This window comes from Halteromyces radiatus (assembly GCF_025201355.1).
Source record: "Halteromyces radiatus strain CBS 162.75 chromosome Unknown BX664scaffold_11, whole genome shotgun sequence".
Lineage (NCBI taxonomy): Eukaryota > Fungi > Mucoromycota > Mucoromycetes > Mucorales > Cunninghamellaceae > Halteromyces > Halteromyces radiatus.
In genome coordinates, this window is record NW_026251697.1 from 85431 (window position 1) to 108190 (window position 22760).

The window sequence follows — 22760 nt, forward strand, 5'->3', positions numbered from 1 at the left end:
GGATCATCAAAGAAGTGGGAGGAAATTCTAGGCTCAGAACGGCGATATCGGTACGAGGAGTATATGATTTGAAAGGGACTTATCTTCTTGTCATCTACTGCAGGAGTTTCTCTGCATTATATCCTTCTCAAAATCAGGTATTTGTTGTAAATGGGAAATGATAATAATAAGCTAGTAAAGAAAGAGGAGGGACCTTATTCTCTTTTTTTTTTTTTTTTTTTTTGATGCAATGTTCACTTCTCTCTAATAGCATAGAAGTATGATCAACCCTTGATTCTTTATCAATATGATGCAATATGCCGATCATCAATTCGAATTTCTATTTCTGGAAGAGATTATAAGGGTTAAGGGCGTGTTGCGTATATTTTTACCTATAAATACTCATAAAAATAATAACAGTAAAAGTATTCAATATGATCATGAAGACGATTATCTTTATCTACACCTTTACTTTACTTTTCTTTGGTAGCTATGCTAGAATTTCTATAATTCCTGAACAGTGTATAGAACTTGTCAATGAAGTAAAAAAATATGTTTATCCAGTAAAAAGTTGGACAATCCGAGATTTTTGTACTCAATGTGGAAAACCTATTGATTATTCCATAGCAAAACTGTTCATAGAAAGGGCTACAAGAGAACTTGCCGAAACGACTATTCCGTATATTAGAAGTCGAGCTCCCGAATTACCAAAAGATATACTACCCGAATTCGTAGAGAATGTTTCATCAGCTCTTGAAGATTCATTTTCCCATCACAAAGATATATGTAAATTTGCTATCAATAATCCACTAGAAATAGAAAAAGCTATGCAAATAGCTATCAACAAAGCAATATCTAAAGCATTACCTAAAGTAATACCTACAGCAATGGGGTTATTACCTACGGCTAGTGAATGTAAAAAACTTGTACGTATTCCAAAATTGATAATGCACGATGTATCATCCGGAAAATCCAAAGGAGGACCAGCCAATGTAAGAGGTTTAGTTCAAAAATATTCTCGACAATTATGCAAAAGTTTATAAATAAAATTTAAATTAAAGGATGATCGCTGACATAAAAAAAAAATAAAGCGCTGACATTTTTCTTTTCTCTTTTCCTTTTTTTTTTTTTTTTTTTTTTTCCTTTTTGTACGTTTTTTTTCCCTTTTCTCTTTTTGTCTTTAGATCAATCACTCTTGAACATGTAAGTTACAATGCTGCTAATCTACATTACGAATCTATTTTTTATTAATAACTTACCATTTTACTCTTCGTTTGCGCAGAGTTTGATATTCGACCTATTTCTTTTTTTTTAATCCCTTTTTATTCGAATCTAGACTGTGTATTCTATTCTTCTTTCTTCGTCGTTCTTGTCACACTTTGTTTCCTTATATATAAATGGAGGCAAGATTGGATCAACAGGATGGATCTAAATGGATGAACCAGGTGGATATACAGTGTTTTCAAGGTTTTTTGTCGGGTCACAAGAAAATGCTTTTCGTGATGTTATAAAATAAAATATCGTACTTTCCCAAAATGAATGTCGCGTTACCACTTTTTCAGATATCGCTCCAGAGATGTCGGTAGAGTACACTAAAAACACATAACATATTGATGATAACTTGTTTATTAATAATAAAAGATACAAAAGAAAAGTAACATAGGCTTTTCATATTTTTAGCAGCTTTGGGTGTTGTCCATTCTTTTTTAGGTATCAATTGATTGATGATTCATGATCGATGATATGTGATAACGGATGATTGTATGTTGGATGATTATAGGATGGATGATTATAGGATGGATGATGGATGATTGTATGATGGATGATTGTATGATGGATGATTGTATGATGGATGATTGTATGATGGATGATTGTATGATGGATGATTATAGAATGGATGATGGAACATTATGATCAGTCACTGTACAAATTTCTGATAAAATACAAAATACTTCATTCTAGTTACCTTCTGACAGAACAACATTTTCTTTTTCTTTTCTTTTTTTCTTTGAAAAATGTCAAAACACTCTTTTATCAGCCAACATGATAAATCAATATAATAACGATGATTCATCAAACATCTATGGAAATTAAAAAATACAATAATAAATGTGCTGTACACAATCATACTACCATTTAAAATAGAACAACTAAAAAAAAAAAAAATCTAGTCATCAAATAAAACACGGCAAAAAAAGTCAGTATCATGTATCACTTAGTACATGGATATTGTAATAATAGAATTTAATGTAGAACACCTATGTAATTAACTTTATTATAGAGAGAGAAATGTTGCTAATACTAAAAAAAAATGATGAAGTAGATACTAAAAATAATAAAGTAGATACTAAAAAAGACAAATAATAAATTAGATACAATCTAAAGAAAGAAATGTTGTTAATACTAAAAAAAAAATGATGATGAATTAGATACAATATAAAGATAGAAATGTTGCTAATATTTTTAAAAAAAAGATGATAAAACTCGCTTACATCTTGTCTCATCATTTTATCTACTAAAATTAGCTCATAATTGCAAGGGTGATTCATTTTCTTATAAAGGGATCCCTTTGATTTAACTTTTTTTTTTATTTCTTTACATTACATTCATCTTACCTGCCTGCTTTTTGGTCTGCCTTCTTTCTTTTTTGGCCTATCTTTTTCTTTACAAGTATTCTTTTATAGTTCAACCACCTTTGCCTGTATCTCAATTGACCTACTTCTTTTTTGCTTTCTGGGCTTGACCGTGGTCGCTAATGCGCATTTGCGTGGTTACGGTCCGCCTTTTCTTTTTTTATATTCAACAAATTCCGGGCTGGTTATCGCCAGGTCACCCACTTTCACTGCAGCGGTGCAGTGATCACATTACACTTAAATGGTAAGCTAGTGAAATATTTTTATCTGGATAAATATCACTCATTTTTTTTTTTATATGTTAACTTGGTGAACTCAATTGGTGGATTTCCTTTTTTTTTTTTTGATTACTCTTTTTTTCATGATATCTATTTTCTTATATTCTCTATTTGATTATGCGACAATTATATTTTTTTTTCTTCTGTCATTTATTTTCTATCCTTACGATATTTTATTTCCTATTTTTGCGACATCTTATTCTTTGAATTCCGTCAATTATTATTGAATAAAGTGTACAATTGGAAGGAAATACAACATAAATGTACAAGATGGACATATAACTGGATTCGACTGGACAAAAAAGGCAATTCAATGCTGTTACACATGTCTCTTTTTGATGATCTTCTTCTGGTTTGGTTCTCTTGTCTGACTCTTATCGTACAAAATAAAAAAAAAAAAAAAAATAGGCCAAGAAGTAAAACCGTAAATGGATTCATAATCTTTTTTTTTTTATGTAGACTACGTTATGATTGCTGACTTGAAGATCTGCAAAAAACGTTGACTGTGGCCTCAGGGATGCAATGGACGACATCGTTAGAGAAAGAAACACAAGAAAAAAAAGTCGATATTTGGATAACAGCCGTGGAGAGGCAAAACTATGGAAATTCCATCGAAAAAAGACGACACCTCTTTCTACATGTAATAATATGGGAACAACGACGACAGGGAACAAGATCACACCTTTCACGATAACGAAAATGGTGATAACAGCGAAGACGACTACCTGGTTATCCTTTTTTTTTATTGACAGTTGATAGTATAGATTATCATCATTACAATTTAGCAATATTGATATAATCATTGGAAATGAAATAAAATTATGGTTGTGATATCATGTATGTGTATTCTATGGTCATGTATACATCTTCAGTCTTTTTTTTACAATTATGTATCCTAGTATTCTTTTCCTTTTTTAACCTTTTTTGTGATTGGTTTCTCCACAAAACGCAGAAAATAATACTGGACAATCCTGTTATTCTTTTTTTTTTTTTTTTTTGTGCGTGATTTCTCCACAAAACGCAGAAAACAACACTGGACAATCCTGTTTTTTTTTTTTTTTTTTTTTTTTTCAGAACGAAATTTCATCATTGCAGGCACATATAAAGTAGTTCAGATAGGGTCATCAAGGAAACAGGAGAAAACCAAGATTCAAACCGGCGGTATCGCCATGAGGAGTCCATGATTTAAAATGATCTTATTTTCTTGTCATTCGCTGCAAGGATTTCTCTGCTTTATAATTTTTTCAAAGTCGGATGCTTGCTATAGTAGACATCAGAAGGACAAAAATAATAATAAGAAAGAGAAGACGATCTTGCTTTATTTTATTTTATTCTTTTCTTTGACGCGATATTCAATACTCTCTAAAGGTATAGGAAGTATGATCAACCTTTTATCTATGCAATGTGGCTATCATCAACTCAAGTTTTGATTTCTCAAGGAGATGACAAGGGGGTGTTGCATATATTTTTTTACTCTTATATAAATTCAAATAGAATAATAACAGTAACAGTATTCAATATGATCATGAAGCCGATTATCTTCATTTACATCTTTACTTTATTTTTCGTTAATAGCTATGCTATAATTTCTATAATTCCTAAAAAATGTATGGAAATTGCCAACGAGGTAGAAACATATGCTCCTCAAGTATACAGTTGGATGATCCAAGATTTTTGTATCCAATGTGGAAAACCTATTCCTTATTCTAAAGCAGAACCATACATAAATAAAGCCTCAAAAGAGATTGCTGATAAGATTATTCCATATGTTAGAAGTAAAGTTCCCAAAACACCAAAAGGTATGACGCCAGAATGGATAGCATCTGTTTTATCAGCTAGCTGTGAAGCATTTTCCAATCATGAAGATATTTGTAAATTTGATTGGAAGATTTCAGAACACCAAAATATAATAGCTAAGGCTAAGCAAATAGCTAGCAAAAAAGCAATGCCTAAAGTATTGGGAATGTTACCTATGGCTGGTGAATGTAAGAAAGGTATTGGTATTGCCACACATATAATGAATGATGTACCGCTCGGAAAATCTAAAGAAGAATCACCAATCAATATAAGAACCTTAATTCAAGAATACTCTCAACAATTATGTAAAAGTTTATAAACGCTAATATACGGGTTGTCTGACATTCTGATTTTGGGTGCAGAATTATTTATTTCCCTTCCTTTTTTTTTTTTTTTTTTTTTCTTCTTTTTTTTTTTTTTTTTTTCCTTCACTTTTCCATTATTATTATACTCCACTACTATACTTTATCGCTGTTATTTAAATAAAGGTACTGTTTTATTGATTCCTTCGGATATTGTTGTTGTTGATTGCTTTCTTTTTATCACTGGGACTTTTGGATTTCGCGTCAACATGACTATACGGATGCAGAAACTATAGTACAATTTGATGGTGAACAAGAATACGACAATCGGGTGGAAACAACGTTATCAAGATATGGCAACTGAACGACAGCCAATTGAAGAATGTAAATATATTATTAATTATCCATTGCCAAAACACTCACTTTTCTTTTCTTTTTTTTTTCTTGAATATGTTACTTTCCTACCAGCTTCTTTTACGTTTTGACACGACTTTACAAAGTGGCCGAAATAAGAAGGACATTATACGCAATCATGTAGTGTTGATTCTGTTGAAAACTTGACTTGGTAACCTTAGAGATTGGTATGGTAATTGCCATTTTTATTAGGTATCCTTATGTAGACTTTATGATTGAAGAGTAGATACCAAAATGAATCAATACTATTTCAATACTTACCACATTCCTTTCCAATATCCTAGATACTTGATTTTTGAAGGCATGGAGATTTATCATTTGAACAGCTATCACACTATCCCTGGACAAGACTTTGCTCTATAGACATAACAAACAATTTTATTATATCCAAAAGGTAATAACAATCAAAACTACAGTCTTTATTATTTACTGATTCAAATCCTTTTTGTCGTTTAACTAAATAAATACTCATTAAGATTATGAATGACAATCAATATAAATACATATCGATGGATACCCCATAGGTAGTCAAGAGGGAAGGAAAAGGTAATATCAACCAGGAGAAAGTGATGATGATATTATATCTAACTTTTTATTAATAGACTACTGTTGTTCTTCTCTTATTTTAGATATAGTTTGATACTTGCTTCTCTTTGTCAACCGCTTTTTTTTTATATTCTGATCTAGATTGTGTAATTCTACACTTTCTTCTTCATCTTTGTCATCACGCTTGGCTTGCTTTGGTAGGAATGGAGGCAGGACTGGATCAACTGGATAGATATACGGCGAGAAGGATTTCAACTGGATGGACAGCAAATAGACAAAAAGTGAATGTACAACTGGATAAATTGAATGAAGGTTCAACATGTATATGGACTGGATGTGGGGTACATATATCCGTTTGATGGTCTTCGTCTGGCCACTCTTGTGTTATGGCGATGATTCTTTTTTTTTTTTTTTTTTTTTTTTTTTTTTTTTTGGTAGTTAGGGTTAGTTATATTAGCAGCTTTAAATCAATATAGTATAAACATTTATTTTCGTATTTTTTTATTAATAAAGTCATATTCATTGATCTCTCTCATTATCAAGATTATTTTGGTTACCATCGTCCTCAATGTTCTTAACGCTCATTTATTTATTCATTAACATCATCCACCTATCATCATCAATCCATCACCACTTACATAGTCATTATATGTATTACATCAGTAACATTAGATATAAGGTTTTTACTTTATTATTATTTTATATTAGTAGTTTATACTAAATATCTGTTCATTACATCTTTTATTGGTGACTTTTATTTTTCTTGAAATGATGATTTCATAAAGTAGAAGAAGGACATACTTGTTTGAAGATTAGTATCGTTTTTCGAAATTGATATCCAAGCTAGTAGTAGATATAATACTAAAAGCAAGTCCACGAGTAATCAATCCATTGGCATGAATAGAATCGCTAGGTAACTTCCATGTAAACTTTCGCACTGTTAATAAATGAAAAGAGGAGACATGTGCATTAATATATATGTGAAAAACCAGTTGTAGAGTCCTGATGATCATGATTTTTTTTTCTTTTTACATACATAGCATAGACATCACTACTCTCTGTTCATTCATGCTAAAGTTGGCACCAACACACATTCGACTACCATTTGAAAAAGGAATCCTAAAAAGAGATATTGTTTATATAAATATCATCATCATCTTCATCGTTACAATGTCTTTTTTTTTTTTAGAATATAAAAAAAAAAGACTTTCTTTTACATACCAAGCTAAACCACTACCTGGATGACGTTCAGCTTCACCACCTGGTAAAAAGCGATCTGGATTGAATGTATATGGTGAACTCCAAACTTTAGGATTTCGATGAAGGTTCGTCATATCTGCACAAACAAAGGCCCCACGTGGTACATAAACAGAACCTAACTGACAGTCCTCCGTTGCTGAAATGTGGAGAGGTAAGTTTAACAAAAAAAAAAAAAAAAAAAAAAAAAAAAAAAGATGCTCTTCCATTGGATAGATGTTTTTTTACCTTGTCGAGTAGTAGTAGCCAACAGTGGATTATGTAATCTCATGGTTTCTTTCATGACAGCATTGATGTATGTCATTTTGCGGATATCTTCAATCGTTGGCAATACATCCATAGGTTTATCACCCAAAATCCTGATTGCTTCTTGTCGTGCCTTCTCTTGTACATCCTAAGTAAAAAAAAAAAAAAAAAAAATGATGATGATAAGATAAATCGACCTTGTTCTCCATTCCCCCTTTTTTTTTATAGATCATACCGGATGCTTTGCTAGTTCATAGACCATGAAAGATAAGGTGAAAGCTGTTGTATCATGACCAGCCAAGAAGAACATGCACAAGTTTTTCTTATTAAAAATGGTAATACAGAAAGATGTTCATTAACGTTGGATATAGAGAAAAAAAATCATTCCTTTTTTTTTTTTTTTTTTTTATCTTACTCGAAGTTCTTCGTTGGACAAAGCGGCACCGCCATTTCCATCTTCACTTTCAATCATCATGGTCAAAAGGTCGCGATCTTGTGCATCCAAGGATTGATTTCTATTTTTGTTTTCTTTCAAAGCCAGCCTTTTCTTTTCAATGATGCTATCCAACATGTTTAAAAAGCGTGTCATATTGTCATGGGCTTTAGCACGCTTTGGAAACAAATGTACCCAATCTGTATCAAAAATAGAAAAGACTAAAAAGAAAGGACTCATGATACCATCTTTAACACTATTATAAACGGATACCCATTCATTTTCTTGATCTTCAAGTGCCTTAAAGTCGAAAGCTACAAATATTTTAAGAAGAAAAAAAAATCATCCGTGTCACATTGCGTTACCATGGAATCTTCTCATAAAAAAAAAAAAGGATATCTTACAAAGTAAATATCGTCCCATCACATCTAAAGTCAATCGTTCAAAAAGTGTCAATACATCCACCTTTGAACCTAATTTGTCGATAGTGTTGAACATGACTTGAGTAAATTCACCAAAAAGTCCAATAGGCATAGATAAATTGAAAGCTGGGTTGACTATCTGCGATAAACCGAAATGGTAATGGTAGTCAAATCAAATATCTTTTTTTTTTTTTTTTTTTTTTTTTTGCTTTACCTTTCGATGTCTTCTCCAAGCATCCCCACTCAACATGACAATGTTGGGATTACTTACAAATCGATGAATTAATGAACCTGGACGTCCAGAGTTAATTTCTGCCTTTGGAAAAATATCTATGAAAAAAAGAAAATATAAAAACAGATGGATTATGGGATGATGATGGATGATTGATATGATCAATTAACCTCATATGATAGGAATAACGGTAGTACTTGTTTCTTTTTTTTTTTTTTTTTCTTATACGATACCTGCTCTCATTAGAAATTGTTTGACGGCAATGGGATCAGTAAGCATGATAGCCCAATAACCAACAGTAGGACACTATAATAGTAAATAGAAAGATGGTTGGATGATCATTTCACTGACGAAGAGCTTTTTTTTTTTTATTACCACAAAGGCATCAGGTGACTTCTTCAATACAGGAGAGATGATTTCTTTAGAATAACGATCAAGAGGCATATCTGCAATGATACACTTGAAAAAAGTAGAGAAGCTGACGTATGGCAAATGACGCAAATAAGAAGGTGGTGCGTTGATCTTTTTGAACAATGAATACAAGAGAGCCAAGGTAAAAGTAAGAGCAATCGTCTTCTTTTTACGTAGTTGCGACAATAGGAGGGTCATATACAACTTGATGATGCCTGTATTATTGTTCGATTTTAATAAAGACATGATGATGATGATGATTAAAAAAAAAGAATGGAAAAAAAAGAAAAAGAATAAACTTTTATATGGATGATCAAGAAATAAAATATGTGTACAAATGTTGGGTGGTTGGTTTCACCAATAATCGGATTGATTATTATCATTATTATTGTATAGTTATTGGTAGTAAATCAAAATAGAGTAAAAAAAAAAAAAATCTTCTGATTCCTATTACCAACAAAGTCATACATAGACAGTGACATTTTATTTTAATGGTTTGTTCTGAATTTGACAACCGAATCTGAAATATTTTCCTCCTTTTAATCACTATAGAATAAATACGGTCATATCATTTTGTTTTAGCCATCATCATCAAAGTACTAGTTATGCACAATAACTTTTTTTTTTACTTGTTCATCTTCTTCTTTGATTGGTTGATCCCCTTCTACCAATCAATGTAGATTTCAGTAACCGCTCATTTTTTTATTTTTTGCCCTAGTCGTTGCCCCGGCGGTTTAGAGGTGACCTCATTTGCTCTCAACATCCCCACAATTCAAATTCAATCTTTTTTTGATTTTTTTTATTTTCCTCTTCTTTTTTCTTCTTTTTTTTTTCCTTTCACCTTTTTTGTATTTTTTGAACTTCCCCTCTCATAATGTTATCTACTACTGCTTCTCGTTTTCTTCGTCAGGTACAGAAAAAAAAAAGAAAGAATGAATCAATTTCATTGATTTACAGCCATTATTTATAATATAACTAAACCATTCTCTTCTTTTTTTTTTTGTCTATATTAATATATTATATGTTGGTATATCACATTATTCATCAATTACTCTCTTTTTCAACAAACGTGTATTTTTATATAGACTGGCGTGACCGCTCAACGTTTTTACGCTTCCAGTGCTGGCGCTAACACTTTACTTTTTGTTGAACATAAAGATGGTGTGATCTCCAATGCTACCTTGAATGCTTTGACTGCTGCCAAACAATTGGGAGGTTCTGTTACTGCTCTTGTTGCTGGTGATGCTCCTGAAGCCGTTGCCAAGTCCATTGCTGATTATCAAGGTGTTTCCAAAGTTTTAACTGCTACCGATGCCACTTATGGAAAGAACTTGGCTGAAGATGTCACTTCCTTGTTATTGGCTGTTCAAAATAAGTATAACTTTACTCACATTATTGGTGGTCATACTGCTGTTGGTAAGAACGTGTTCCCTCGTGCTGCTGCTCTTTTGGACGTTGCTCCTATTTCTGATATCACTGCTGTTCAATCTGAAGATACCTTTGTTCGTCCTATCTATGCTGGTAAGTGATTCTACTATTCTTATTAATATATATATGTATTAAATATTTGATGATTTTATTTAGGTAATGCCATTGCTACTGTCAAATCCAACGATGCTGTCAAATTTGTCACTGTTCGTGGTACTGCTTTTGAAGCTGCTCAATCTGGTGGTAATGCTGATGCTACTGTTGAAGCTGCTCCTGAAGCTGAAAAGGTGGGTACTACTCAATGGGTTGGTGAAGAAATTCAAAAGAGTGATCGTCCTGATTTGGGTTCTGCTAGTCGTGTTATCTCTGGTGGTCGTGGTATGAAGAATGGTGAAAATTTCCAATTGTTGTATGCTATGGCTGATAAGATGAATGCTGCTGGTAAATATAATATATATCAAATTGAAAAAAAGAAAATTCATAATCTTTATTTTTTTTCTTCGATTATAGTGGGTGCTTCTCGTGCTGCCGTTGATGCTGGTTTCGTTGACAATTCTTTACAAGTTGGTCAAACTGGCAAGATCGTTGCTCCTGGTAAGAACAAAGAAATAAAAAAAGAGAGAGAGAGAGAGAGAGAGACAGAAAAAAAGGATTCATTGTATGATGATGATGATTCATTTACTCATCGTTTATTATTTTTTTTTTTGAATTAGAATTATACATTGCTGTTGGTAAAGCTTCGGAGCAGAACAGGATTACAACCGTGGGAAAATTTATCTAACTCATTGTTTTTCTTTTCTTTAGGTATCTCCGGTGCTATTCAACATTTGGCTGGTATGAAGGATTCCAAGACTATTGTTGCCATTAACAAGGACGCTGATGCTCCCATCTTCCAAGTGGCTGACTATGGTCTTGTGGAAGATCTTTTTAAGGCTGTCCCTGAAATCACTGAAAAACTCTAGATAACCCTTCTTTTACTTTTTATTCTTATTCTTTTGTCCTTTGTATATTGTTTTGATCGTAGTCTTATACACTATTTATTCTATCCTTTTTTTTTTTTGATTTCACTATTACCTTTTGTTATTATTACTCTTTCCTTTTCTTTTGTTGTTTGTTTACCCCCGACAAAATTGAATTCTTGTGATAATAATAAAAAAAAAACTCTTCAATCTGTTGTATAGTTCGATCTTTTCTTCTTTGATATTATCTTCTCCTTTTTTTTTATAGCGACTCGTTGTACCTTTTTAAAAATACCATCCAATGTATATATTCAATTCGCTAAGTGTTATGACCAACTCGATTTCTCTATGATGTTAAGATCATCGTTGCTTTATTTTTATACTCTTTAATAAAGCCCACTTTGTTAACATTGCAATGATGCTTTTAATGCATGTTGGTTTTCCTGGATGACATCTTCAAATAGTATGGTTATTGATTCCCTCTCTTTTTGTACTACATCTTTTATCATGTAAATCAAAGACCATTTCTTTCTCATCATACTATTTCACATGATACAAAAACATCTGTCAGAAAAAAAAAGGGTAACACACACAAAGATGATCCAATTTTGATCTTCCTTTTTTTTTTCTCTCTCTCTTTCTCTGTTCCATTTTCTTGTCCTTTTTTTTCCAGTTTCTTCTTAACATTCTAATACTACACAAATGAATACGGAGCTTATCACTGATGATTATGCAAACCAAGTTAATTTATTTATTGACAGATTAAAATAAAAAAGAGGGTAAAGATCGCCCTGAACGCATGGACATTGAGCTTATTTGACAACTTTTGTTTTCAATAGAGCCAGCCACCTGATCTCTCACTTTGTAAACCCCAAAGATTGCAAAAAGCGTTTCGCTGTGTTTCAATTTAATGCAATCCCATCTTTCCCAAAAAAAAAAAAAAAAAAAAAATTGGTTCCTTTTTCTTTCATTCTTTTCTCTTTTCTTTTCTTTTTTTTTATTTTATTATTACCCGACTACGATGAATAATATGAATCAACTTCAACTTCAAATGAATGCAACACTGGATAGACGACGTGACATTGCAAAACTTCGACGACTTGTGGTGAACCCTGTGGATAATATTGATTTCTCTTCCAATGACTTTTTGGGATTATCTTATAGTAAGACAATGCGACAAGAATACTTGAATGAATTACAATCGATGCCGTTTATCTTGGGATCAACGGGATCAAGACTATTAGATGGTAACTCACAGTATGCACATGATCTTGAAGAAAGAATTGCCAAGTTTCACGGTGCAGAATCAGCTTTGATCTTTAACTCTGGATTTGATGCCAACGCTGGGTTATTTAGCACAGTACCACAAAAGGGTGATATTATTCTCTATGATGCTTTGGTTCATGCAAGTGTACACGAAGGGATGCGTATATCACGAGCAGCACAACTTATTCCTTTTGCTCATTCGGATGTGGGTGATTTGACGATGAAATTGGAAGGGATCAAAGATACCAAACAAAATATTTTTGTGGCAGTGGAAACGGTTTATTCTATGGATGGGGATATTGCACCTTTGAATGAAATTGTACAAGTTTTACGTTCTTATTGGCCGAATGGAGAAAATGGATTTTTGATCGTAGATGAAGTATATATATAATATGATTCTATTTTTTTTTTTTTTTTTTGGATATTCAATTTTTTTTTTTTTAATTATTTTCTTTTGTTAGGCTCATGCAACTGGTGTATATGGTGATCATGGCCGGGGTATTGTATCACAATTTGGATTGGAAAAGATGGTCTTCGCACGGCTCCATACTTTTAGCAAAGCACTGGCAAGTAACGGAGGTAAAATGAAAAAGCTGACAAAAATGAATTCATTTTTTCCTTCCCTTCCTTTTTTTTTGCCCCAACAAAAAAAAAAATGATAATAATAATTTATTCATTTTTTCTTTTTTTTTTTATATATAATATATGGATGAAAATAGCTGTTATTCTTGGATCTGAAACTCTTCGACAATATTTGATTAATTATGCTAGACCTCTTATTTATTCTACTTTTATGTCTTTTAGCAGTTTGGCATTAATCCAGACAGCATACAATCAATTAGAATCAGATGAAACAAAGAAGGTAATGATCAGGTTACACCTTGTCATTCACTCATCTTTTTATTATTATTATGATAGATTCAAGATCATTTACATAATCTCACTCGACGATTTAGAAATACAATTTGTTTACCAACTGGTAATTTATTACCTTCTAATAGTCCAATTCAAGGTGTAGTATTGAATGGAAATGCTCCTGTACGTGCTTTAGCTAGTTATCTCAATCAACTTGGATTTATTGTCAAACCTATTTGTTCTCCAACTGTACCTAAAGGTCAAGAACGTGTTCGTATTTGTTTACATGGTCATAATACAGTCTCCCAGGTGGATGATCTTGTTCAATCTATTCATACTTTTTTTAATGTAAATAATAGCTTAGAATCAAAATTATAGTCAATTTTTTTTTACTTCAATAAATTTTTGCTCCTCCGCTTCAATTGATGTCTTCTTTTTCTTTTTCTTCCAATACAATATTATGAATGGTGAATCCAATGATCTATCAAGTATTTTAGCTCCTTTATCTAGTGTTTTTTCTTTTCATCAAATAGAAACTCTACTTTATGCATATCTACCCAATCGATTAGATCAACTCGTTGAAAAGACTGGAATATATTCTGTTGATACTTTCATTGTCAACACCATAGTCACCTTTGTCTTGATTTTCTTACGACTTGTTTATTTTACTCTTCAACAATTGGCGCAAACAACAAAAAAGAAAGTACCTCAAGAAGAACAATTGATCTCTATTGTAATTAATGCTACTGTACAAGATGATTATCGCTCAAGTAAGTTATGACAAAAAAAAAAAGAATTATTTATTTATTCATCCATTCTCTTTAATTTCATAATACTAGATACTAATGTTTATCATCAGGCTATTTGTCATTTGTTATCAACTCAAGCTCAACAAAAATCTTTTGGTACATATAATCTCAAACCAACTACTGATTTTGATCACCATTCTTTAGAACCACCTCCTTTCAATATGGTACCTCAACCTCAACAAGGTAAAAAAAAAAAAAAAAAAAAATGAAAGGATATTTCATTTTTCTTTTCTTATGATTTACCTTTTTTTGTTTGTATCTAGTGGAAACTATTGAATATAATAAGCTCAAATTTCAGATTACATTTTTGAATACAACTACCTCACCAACTACAACTCCAGAAATTCCAACAGATATGATACATGGTCTGCCTCCTTCGTTACGAAATATGAATCCTGATCCTCCTTTACGAATATCAACCATGGATAAGAACTCTACTGTTGCTACATTGACAAATTTCTTGGATACTATTGCCAAAGATTATCTTTTACACATGGATATGGAACGCAACAAACGAACAAGAGCACGATATGAATATGTACCTCAACAAGCGAAATGGACAAGGATTTGTCCTTTGACCAATACATTAGGACTATCAACTGTAGCCCTTTGTCCTGAAAATGAAAAACGATTGATCAAGGATGTGACATCATTCGTCAACAACAAGTCATTCTACAAACGTATTGGATTGGCTTTTCGTCGTGGTTATTTGTTTCATGGTGAACCAGGAACAGGGAAAACAAGTTTGGTTTTAGCTCTTGCCTCACATTTAGAAGCATCATTATATTTTATCAATCTTGGTTACATTCGATCGGATACTGCATTGATTCAAGCTTTTGCCTCTTTACCTGCTAATGTCATTGTAGTACTTGAAGATGTGGATACTCAAACAACAGTAAGAAAAAAAAATTGATTTTATTTGTTAATCATTCTAATCACTATTTTTTTTTTTTGATCTTTAGGTTCTACATCATCGAACAAATAGAAAAATCATCTCATCAAATACAGATCAAGAAGAGACTGATGGATTTAACCTTAGTACCTTTTTATCTATTTTGGATGGACATACATTGGAAGATGGAATTATTTTCATCATGACAACCAATCATAAAGAATTATTAGATCCTGCTGTGATTCGACCTGGTAAACAAAAAAAAAAAAAAAAAAAAAAAAAAAAAGATTAAAAATATAATTCGACTCATCTTATTGTTATATTAATATAGGACGAATGGATACTCATCTGGATTTGACACTTGCAACTCATTATCAAATGCGAAGAATATTCTCAATGATTCAACTACATGATAATGGTTTGACATTGGATGATATATTCCCCGAACTAGAAGCAATGATGCCTGAATTTATAATTCCTCCAAGTGAAGTGATGCGAACAATGGTACTTTACCGCGAAAACTTGGATGAAATTCCTCAACAATTGAAACTACTTGCGGAAACTTATTCAAAGCAAAATCGTATTGATTAAAAGGTAAAATTTATTGGATTGGTTTAGCCTTCGGGACTCAAATTAGCGCATCATCAGGGTTTCAGTTAAAGAAATTTTCTCTCTTTCCAATATTCTATTATTCATCTTTCCCTTTTTTTTATTTTTTTTTTATTTTATTTCAGGTTATTGGTATGATAGCTGATCATGTGACTGAACGCACATCAACGGAACCCAGTACTGTCAGTAACGATACCAGCAACAATACCGACTCTAGTAGTTTCCTGCAACCACCACCATCATTGCAAACCTTAACCAGGTCTCAGTCTTTTGCCCATCTTTCACCTGACACAGCTTTTATCATACATGCAAATGAAACCTCTGACTATATCGATATTACTCCCATCTCAACGAATAACCCATCTTCAACAACTCTTCGTCCATGTAGATCCGCTCAACCAAGTACGAAGCGCCCATCCATTGTTTCACGACTGTTTCGAAGCCAGAGTGCCACCATTTTACCACATGATTCTAATGACGGTATGTCGTCTTATAACAGCAATACCAACAACGATGGCAATAGTCTTTACCGCAATCCTACTTTGAATCCAACCAGTTACCCTAACCGGATAGTACCTCTTGAAGAATCTGACATTGTCCAACAAAGTAATCATGAGATATCGAGTCGAAGCATTAGGGTGCCTGGTCGTTCAGAATCAGTTAGTGGCAACAGTAACAGTAGCAGCATCCTCAGTAGGCCAACATCAAGGTTTTCCTTTGTCACTCGACATAGTAGTAACTTGCGACCAATGTTATCACGACCACCAACATACAAACGATATGATAATCCGGAACAAGAAGAACAACAGGCAAGAGATATGGAAGCACTTCGACGATTGGAACATTTGTACAACCAAGAACAAAACAATGGCATTCTGCATCAACTCTTTTCATCGGAAGGAGATTCATTCGCCAGTGTCAAAAGTATGTTTGTATCCTTTATTACAAGTCAGTTTACTGGATTCTATATGGCATTTTGGGTCATTGTTCTAGTGTTTGTGGGTGCGGTGTCTGTGTTTGTACCTGGTCTTCCTCCTGTTGCCAAGTTACTCTGGTTACCCTTGGGTTTATATTGTCTAGGTGTTTTTTTCTTTTTTAGTTATCATCAGCGACATGCACGTGAAGTATTCCAATTGGAACGACAAGTCAGTCGAGCAAGACGTCGAAGGTTAAATGAATTATTACGCAATATGGAATTACCAAACGATCATTACTTTGTAATTGAACAACGAGCTTCCTCTGGCCATCCTGTTATGACATTATTACCGCCACCTCCAAACTATGGTTCTACAGTACGAACAACAGATCAAATCGAATCATGTAACATTCCTATGGTTCAAATACCATCACAACAAGAAACTGTACAAGAAGAAAATGATGATGATTGGCAAATATCCCAGGCGGAAGAAACCATGGATTTAGAAACATCAAGAGAAGTAGTGTATAATAGATAAAAATGTCATTTAGATTTTTTTAAATAAAGTTTTGACGGATGACTGAAAAAGTGGCTTTTCATTGGTTGATTTTTAAAAAGCTGAAGACAAAAAAAAAAAAAAAGAATGATATATCTCACTTGTTTTTTCGTTCCCCCCTCGTTCCTTTCTTTTTCTTTTTATAGCGTATTTTTGGAACACCACTTGTTTTTCTTTTTTTGACTTTTCATTACGATTCCCTTTTTTTACCCACTCTCAAGAGTGTATTTCGATAATATACTCTCTCTCTCTCGTTCTTTCATCCACTCCCTTATTTTCCTTTAAACTAGATTAGATTTGTTCCTTTTCCGTTACTGTTTTTTTTTAACACACACACCTTTTTTCTTCTTCTTCTCATTCATTGTATTTATCCTCCCCTCTCTCTCTCTCTCTTTTTTTTTTTTTTTTTTTTGGTTTTTCATATTTTTTTTTGATACTCCTTTCTACGACGTTATTGGCTTTTACTTATCTATACGTACCTTCATCATCTCACACTTGTTTCTTTTTTTCCCAGTATGATGACGACGACGAAGACAACCACCTCGGTACCAACAACAACGATAACAACGACAACAGGAGAAGATCAAACAACACAACAGGTACGACATCCATACTATGATGAAAAGGCTGGCGAACGAGAAGCACGTATCCGGAGTTTGTTTGATTCTTTGGACCGACATGGTACAGGAGTACTTGATGCTGATTGTATTCTTGGTGGGTTTCTGAAACTGACACATTTACCTGCACATACACGTTATGCGACGGATTTATTGGCAATGTGTGATACAGCAAGGGATGGTTTGATTGATTATGGAGAATTCAGGGCTTATGTACTGGAAAAGGAAAAGGATTTATGGTCCTTGTTTGCCGAAATCAACAAATCGGGTGATAATCGCTTGCATCCCAACGAATTGGAATATGCTCTCAAATCGGCGGGTATTAGAGTGACAAAGGAAGAAATTGAAGATTTTATTCATGTTATTGATACAGGTAAAAAAAAAAAAAAAAAAAAAAAAAAAAAATACATCTTTGATCTTAACTATTTTTTTTTTCTTTCTGTTAGAGGGAAATGGTTATATTGATTTTCAAGATTGGCGGGATTTCTTACTGGTAAGCAAACAAGGAAATGAACTTTTTTTTTTTTTACATTTGTTTGTGCCCACGTGTTGATATCATAGGAATGTTGATTTTTCATTTATTATTTATTTTTATGTTAAAAGTTACTACCAAGGGAAACAACTATCACGGAAATCTATCGATATTATCAAACATCAACACAACTGACTCATGATGCTGAAGTGGTATTTCCTCATACGGATGAAGCTGCACGCAACGCCTACAAATATCTAGCCGCCGGCGGCATTGCTGGCGCTGTCTCTCGCACTTGTACTGCTCCATTCGATCGACTCAAGGTATATCTTATTACTCAAACTTCATATCATGCCAAATCCACTGCTGCCGCTGCTGCTGCTTCTTCTACTAGTACTGCTGTTACTTCTCGTTCTACTTCTTCAAGTATTGTTTCTGCTGTACGTAGTATATATTCCCAAGGTGGTTTTCGTGCATTTTTTGTTGGTAATGGTTTGAATGTATTCAAAATTGTTCCTGAATCTTCGTAAGTTTAAAATAATGTTTTTTTTTTTTATTTTTTTTTTATTGATTTTTTTTTTTTTCATTAGGATCAAATTTTATGTGTTTGAAACGGCCAAAACAGTACTTGCAGAATTGACACATTCAGAGGATAAGAATGCTATTCCTGTTGGTGCAAGATTTATTGCTGGTGGTGTGGCTGGTCTTTGTTCTCAATTTTGTATTTATCCTGTGGAAACTTTAAAAACAAGAATCATGTCGACAAGTGTTGGATCATCATCATCGTCATCATCTACAACTGCAGTACAAACAGCATCCACAGCTAAAAAATCACTTGTCTTGAATACAGCAAAACAAATGTATCGTAGTCAAGGGATTCGCTCCTTTTGGCCTGGACTGACTTTGGGTAAGAAGGCAATGAGAGAAAAAAAAATATTGATATTCTTATTCATCCTTATTTTATATTCTAGGCCTCATGGGTGTGTTTCCTTATCAAGCTTTAGATATGGGGATCTATGAAACATTGAAAGTGACTTATCTACAATATATGAAGGCTCAATCTACTGGACGTGTGGGTGAACAAGCTCCTCAACCAAATATTTTGGTCCTATGGTCTTGTGGTATGGTGAGTGGTTGTATTGGTGCTACTAGTGTTTATCCCTTGAATATGATTCGAACCAGGTAAGACGAAAAAAAAAATATGTATTCAATTGTCTTATTGATTTTTCTCGTATTTAGGTTACAAGCTCAAGGTACTCCTGGTCATCCATATACATATACCTCTGCTTGGGATGCAGCAAAGAAAACTTATCAAATCGATGGTGTCAAAGGTTTTTATCGTGGTTTAGGACCAACTTTGTTCAAGGTAAAAGAATAAGTTAATTAAGATGAATCATAAAGTTGACTCCTTTTTTTTTTAATGTTATTGTTGTAGGTTGTGCCATCTGTCAGTATTAGTTATGCTGTTTATGAAATGAGCAAACGTTCCCTTGGTATATCATAGACCTTCTTGTATCTTTCTTCTCCCTTGTTTATTGTAGTTTCCTTCCCTTTTTTTTTTTTCTTTTTACTATTATTATTATTCTCATTATTGTTGTCCCCCTCCATTCCCGTTCGTTAATTTTACTTTATAGAAGAATGGTCACATTTCCCCTTCATTATCATCATCATCGTTCCTATTATAGTATATATATACAAGTTTCTTCCTCTCTTATTTTTATACATTTATGGTTTACTCACTTGTTGAATACTAGCTTTTTTTTTTTTTTACCCCATGTTGATGACCTTTATTTCCTTTTTCTTTTTTTTAGAGACTAGCTGTAAATAAAATAAAAAATAAAAAATCATTCTTACCTTGACTCTATTCTCTCTATATATTGATCTCATGAACGAGTTTTCATCTTTTTCCATGATAATCACAATTTCTCTTTTCAAATACAATCATCTAATGTAAGATAGATTACCTGATGCTATGTTATTATCGTTCGACGGATGATGATCTTTCTTTTTTTCATCCTGGAGAAAGCAGCGACGAATCACTTCCATTATGCTCATTTTCTTTTCTAGGGAACCACTCTTTATGATTTCCATCCTTTCCTAATCGAATGCAATGCATGATTTTTCAGAGGATCAGACTTGTCTGCAATTTAGGTGCCGCCTACTAAAGTTTTTTTTTTTTTTTTTTTTTCTTCGTCTTCAACTTTTTTTAACTTTTCAGCATCTTTCTTTTTTTTTCCCTTTATTTTTTTTTTTTAATCTTCTCGTGTATATCTAACATGATAAACCGTACCATTATATCCATCTGTATTGCACTCTTTACAGCATACCTTGTATCCAGGAAAAAACGAAGAACAAGATTACAAGTGGTAGCAAGCCATGGCGAAAAAGTGTTCCTGGTAGGATGTTCCAGTGGGATTGGGAAAGCATTGGCATTACTTTATGCAAGACGTGGAGCTAAGCTTGTTCTCGTGGCAAGACGTAAACCACTTTTGGATGCGTTAGTTGAAGAATGTCTCGCAGCAGGTGCTTCATTGGCAGTGGGGATGGCAGGGGATGTGACGCAAGTGGAAGATATGGCAAGGATCGTAGCTACAAGTCCGTTTCAAGATGGAATAGATACTGTGATTTACTGTGCAGGTGCTATCTCTGTTCGGCCATTCATGGACATTAGTGGTATTATCATTAGTGACAACAAGATCATACAACAAGAAGAAGAAAAAGTCGATCAAGCTATGAAAGATATTACCAATATCAATTATTTTGCCGCAGTACATACAACAAGATTGGTCTTACCTTTCCTTCTCAAGAGTTTTTTCCAACAACGACAACCCAATTTGATAGTGATTTCCTCCATGGCAGGTAAAGTAGGCGCACCGACACGATCTTTGTATAGTGGCTCCAAACATGCTGTTCATGGCTTTTTTGATTCTTTACGTGTGGAACTGGCTCCGTACAACATCCATGTGGGAATTGTATGTCCTGGTACTGTGGATACTGATTTACGTCAATCAGCGGTGGATCTTGATGCATCAACGTCTGTGATTGCTGGTTCAACCAAAGGGAAATTGTCTCCTCAAGTCGTGGCTGAACGTATCCTTTTGGCTTCCGATGCTCGTGAACGTGAAGTTTATCTCCCTGGTTACTACTATTGGGCTCTCTGGCTATCAAGATCTTGGATTGATGGTTTTGCAAAGAGAAAATATAGACAAGCCTCCTAGTTGGTCTTCCTTTTAGTAGTAGGTTTTGATCATGGCTATAGTGTAGTATAGTTATTACTCTTTTTTTTTTTTTAATTCCAAAAGCATAACTTAATAAAAAAAAAAAAAAGAAAAGCGTGATATAAAAGTATTGGGATTGATTTTACATTGGAAAAAAATATCGATTTGGTTAGATATGCAAGTAAACCTGGATGTAAAAAGTACATAAAGACAGCATTGTTTTTTTTCACGCTTACAACAAGAAGAATAAACATCCTTGCTCGTGATTATCTTCCCTAGGTATCATAACAGACAATCATCAGAGTTATCAATTTTCTTTTTTTCGACTTCCACATTTTTATTTCAAAAAAAAAAAAAAAAACTAAGTTATTTAATCACAAAAGGCTATCATCCTAAAAATCGATACTATCAGAAAGATCTTCACATCGTCCAACGCGTTCCTTCGAACACCAAAATGAAATTGCTCCTTGATTGCATCCATATTCATCATTCTGATCAGAGTGATATGACTTGGTGAATTAATAATGACAGAAAAGCGAATTCAAACTTAATAATAACGAAAAGATTCACTATCAAGATTTGAAATTCATTGTTAGTAAATCATTGATATATAAAAAATAAATTGCCAATTACTTGCCTTGGAAGTCAATAAGAGGGATCCAGCAACTTGTCTATGATAAAGTAATAAGCAATCGCGGAAATGAGTGGATGGATCTTTTTTCTTGTAACACGCACATACACGTTTTTTTGGTAATATCAAGTTCCCAAGAATATGGATCCAACTGTTGCCTATTTTGAAAAACAAATAATAATGAATGAGTGCATAAAGCGTCATGTATAGCCATCTTTTTCCCCAACAAAAAAAAAAATATCATTCATACTCAATTTGTCGGATTGTGCAATAGTGCTTTTTGTTGTCATAAAAGATGAATACTAATTATAATAATAATAAGAATAATAACAGATAATCAGACATCGTGTTACCATCATTTCATTCCTTACAAGTCAAACTTTACTTATATCTTGATATCCCACGATAATGTTGAGTGATCGACCTGATCTTGATTTCCTATCCGATACACTCCGTTTACAATTTCCATTTTATTTTGGTACACACACACACAAAAAAAAAAAAAAAGGTTGCTTGTTATACACATAAAATAGATCGTTACCCGAATGAAGTGCTGATCTATTCGTCCTTTCCTTTTTTTTT

General features: G+C 33.1%; 10 protein-coding genes across 10 annotated transcripts; 8 read left to right on the forward strand and 2 right to left on the reverse strand.

Annotated features, from left to right (window-relative positions):
* Positions 1-413: 413 nt before the first annotated feature.
* BX664DRAFT_318288 (uncharacterized protein) lies at positions 414-1022 on the forward strand (the record flags this gene model as incomplete). Its single annotated transcript, XM_051542793.1, has 1 exon — positions 414-1022. One exon carries the CDS (start codon positions 414-416, stop codon positions 1020-1022), a length of 609 nt encoding a protein of 202 aa, XP_051395949.1.
* A 1632-nt stretch (positions 1023-2654) lies between these two features.
* Positions 2655-3726, reverse strand: BX664DRAFT_343279 (uncharacterized protein). Its single transcript, XM_051547278.1, has 3 exons — positions 3350-3726; positions 3124-3269; positions 2655-2856 (listed from the first exon to the last, which is right to left on the reverse strand). Exons 1-3 carry the CDS (start codon positions 3691-3693, stop codon positions 2819-2821), a joined length of 528 nt encoding a protein of 175 aa, XP_051395950.1. The 5' UTR covers positions 3694-3726; the 3' UTR covers positions 2655-2818.
* Positions 3727-4409: 683 nt separating this feature from the next.
* Positions 4410-5006, forward strand: BX664DRAFT_318289 (uncharacterized protein; the record flags this gene model as incomplete). The annotated part of the gene is made up of 1 exon (XM_051542794.1): positions 4410-5006. One exon carries the CDS (start codon positions 4410-4412, stop codon positions 5004-5006), a length of 597 nt encoding a protein of 198 aa, XP_051395951.1.
* A 1380-nt stretch (positions 5007-6386) lies between these two features.
* Positions 6387-8780, reverse strand: BX664DRAFT_343287 (cytochrome P450). Its single transcript, XM_051547279.1, has 8 exons — positions 8522-8780; positions 8290-8446; positions 7868-8199; positions 7688-7774; positions 7435-7600; positions 7171-7345; positions 6986-7068; positions 6387-6886 (listed from the first exon to the last, which is right to left on the reverse strand). Exons 1-8 carry the CDS (start codon positions 8555-8557, stop codon positions 6762-6764), a joined length of 1161 nt encoding a protein of 386 aa, XP_051395952.1. The 5' UTR covers positions 8558-8780; the 3' UTR covers positions 6387-6761.
* A 954-nt stretch (positions 8781-9734) lies between these two features.
* Positions 9735-11570, forward strand: BX664DRAFT_343293 (uncharacterized protein). The gene is made up of 6 exons (XM_051547280.1): positions 9735-9860; positions 10036-10471; positions 10535-10819; positions 10889-10972; positions 11092-11109; positions 11183-11570. Exons 1-6 carry the CDS (start codon positions 9825-9827, stop codon positions 11338-11340), a joined length of 1017 nt encoding a protein of 338 aa, XP_051395953.1. The 5' UTR covers positions 9735-9824; the 3' UTR covers positions 11341-11570.
* Positions 11571-12302: 732 nt separating this feature from the next.
* Positions 12303-13880, forward strand: BX664DRAFT_343296 (pyridoxal phosphate-dependent transferase). The gene is made up of 4 exons (XM_051547281.1): positions 12303-12982; positions 13065-13182; positions 13323-13465; positions 13522-13880. Exons 1-4 carry the CDS (start codon positions 12359-12361, stop codon positions 13834-13836), a joined length of 1200 nt encoding a protein of 399 aa, XP_051395954.1. The 5' UTR covers positions 12303-12358; the 3' UTR covers positions 13837-13880.
* Positions 13881-14766: 886 nt separating this feature from the next.
* BX664DRAFT_270230 (P-loop containing nucleoside triphosphate hydrolase protein) lies at positions 14767-15750 on the forward strand (the record flags this gene model as incomplete). Its single annotated transcript, XM_051541083.1, has 3 exons — positions 14767-15162; positions 15230-15410; positions 15491-15750. 3 exons carry the CDS (start codon positions 14767-14769, stop codon positions 15748-15750), a joined length of 837 nt encoding a protein of 278 aa, XP_051395955.1.
* A 112-nt stretch (positions 15751-15862) lies between these two features.
* On the forward strand, positions 15863-17275 carry BX664DRAFT_343300 (uncharacterized protein). Its single transcript, XM_051547282.1, has one exon. The coding sequence runs from the start codon at positions 15903-15905 to the stop codon at positions 17220-17222; it is 1320 nt and encodes a 439-aa protein (XP_051395956.1). The 5' UTR covers positions 15863-15902; the 3' UTR covers positions 17223-17275.
* Positions 17276-17641: 366 nt separating this feature from the next.
* BX664DRAFT_343306 (mitochondrial carrier domain-containing protein) lies at positions 17642-20102 on the forward strand. Its single transcript, XM_051547283.1, has 7 exons — positions 17642-18230; positions 18304-18350; positions 18461-18855; positions 18920-19236; positions 19301-19511; positions 19569-19695; positions 19765-20102. The coding sequence occupies exons 1-7, from the start codon at positions 17756-17758 to the stop codon at positions 19831-19833; spliced, it is 1641 nt and encodes a 546-aa protein (XP_051395957.1). The 5' UTR covers positions 17642-17755; the 3' UTR covers positions 19834-20102.
* A 444-nt stretch (positions 20103-20546) lies between these two features.
* BX664DRAFT_343312 (uncharacterized protein) lies at positions 20547-21677 on the forward strand. Its single transcript, XM_051547284.1, has one exon. It carries the CDS (start codon positions 20606-20608, stop codon positions 21545-21547), a length of 942 nt encoding a protein of 313 aa, XP_051395958.1. The 5' UTR covers positions 20547-20605; the 3' UTR covers positions 21548-21677.
* The last annotated feature ends 1083 nt before the right edge of the window (positions 21678-22760 follow it).

Excerpts from the sequence above, each read along its gene's own strand:
- BX664DRAFT_343312 (XM_051547284.1), top strand. The coding sequence starts at position 20,606 with ATGATAAACCGTACCATTATATCCATCTGTATTGCACTCTTTACAGCA.
- BX664DRAFT_343300 (XM_051547282.1), top strand. The coding sequence starts at position 15,903 with ATGATAGCTGATCATGTGACTGAACGCACATCAACGGAACCCAGTACT.
- BX664DRAFT_343296 (XM_051547281.1), top strand. The coding sequence starts at position 12,359 with ATGAATAATATGAATCAACTTCAACTTCAAATGAATGCAACACTGGAT. Across the intron at positions 12,983-13,064 it reads GATTTTTGATCGTAGATGAA|GCTCATGCAACTGGTGTATA; the intron begins GTATATATATAA and ends TTCTTTTGTTAG. Across the intron at positions 13,183-13,322 it reads AGCACTGGCAAGTAACGGAG|CTGTTATTCTTGGATCTGAA; the intron begins GTAAAATGAAAA and ends GGATGAAAATAG.
- BX664DRAFT_343287 (XM_051547279.1), bottom strand. The coding sequence starts at position 8,557 with ATGTTGAGTGGGGATGCTTGGAGAAGACATCGAAAG. Across the intron at positions 7,775-7,867 it reads TGTCCAACGAAGAACTTCGA|AAAAACTTGTGCATGTTCTT; the intron begins GTAAGATAAAAA and ends ATTTTTAATAAG. Across the intron at positions 7,069-7,170 it reads CCAGGTAGTGGTTTAGCTTG|GATTCCTTTTTCAAATGGTA; the intron begins GTATGTAAAAGA and ends ATCTCTTTTTAG.
- BX664DRAFT_343293 (XM_051547280.1), top strand. The coding sequence starts at position 9,825 with ATGTTATCTACTACTGCTTCTCGTTTTCTTCGTCAG. Across the intron at positions 9,861-10,035 it reads CTTCTCGTTTTCTTCGTCAG|ACTGGCGTGACCGCTCAACG; the intron begins GTACAGAAAAAA and ends ATTTTTATATAG. Across the intron at positions 10,820-10,888 it reads TGATAAGATGAATGCTGCTG|TGGGTGCTTCTCGTGCTGCC; the intron begins GTAAATATAATA and ends CTTCGATTATAG.
- BX664DRAFT_343279 (XM_051547278.1), bottom strand. The coding sequence starts at position 3,693 with ATGATTATATCAATATTGCTAAATTGTAATGATGATAATCTATACTAT. Across the intron at positions 3,270-3,349 it reads GTCAGCAATCATAACGTAGT|GATAAGAGTCAGACAAGAGA; the intron begins CTACATAAAAAA and ends TTTATTTTGTAC. Across the intron at positions 2,857-3,123 it reads TATTTCCTTCCAATTGTACA|CATTTAAGTGTAATGTGATC; the intron begins CTTTATTCAATA and ends TCACTAGCTTAC.
- BX664DRAFT_343306 (XM_051547283.1), top strand. The coding sequence starts at position 17,756 with ATGATGACGACGACGAAGACAACCACCTCGGTACCAACAACAACGATA. Across the intron at positions 18,856-18,919 it reads AAAATTGTTCCTGAATCTTC|GATCAAATTTTATGTGTTTG; the intron begins GTAAGTTTAAAA and ends TTTTTTCATTAG. Across the intron at positions 19,696-19,764 it reads TAGGACCAACTTTGTTCAAG|GTTGTGCCATCTGTCAGTAT; the intron begins GTAAAAGAATAA and ends TTATTGTTGTAG.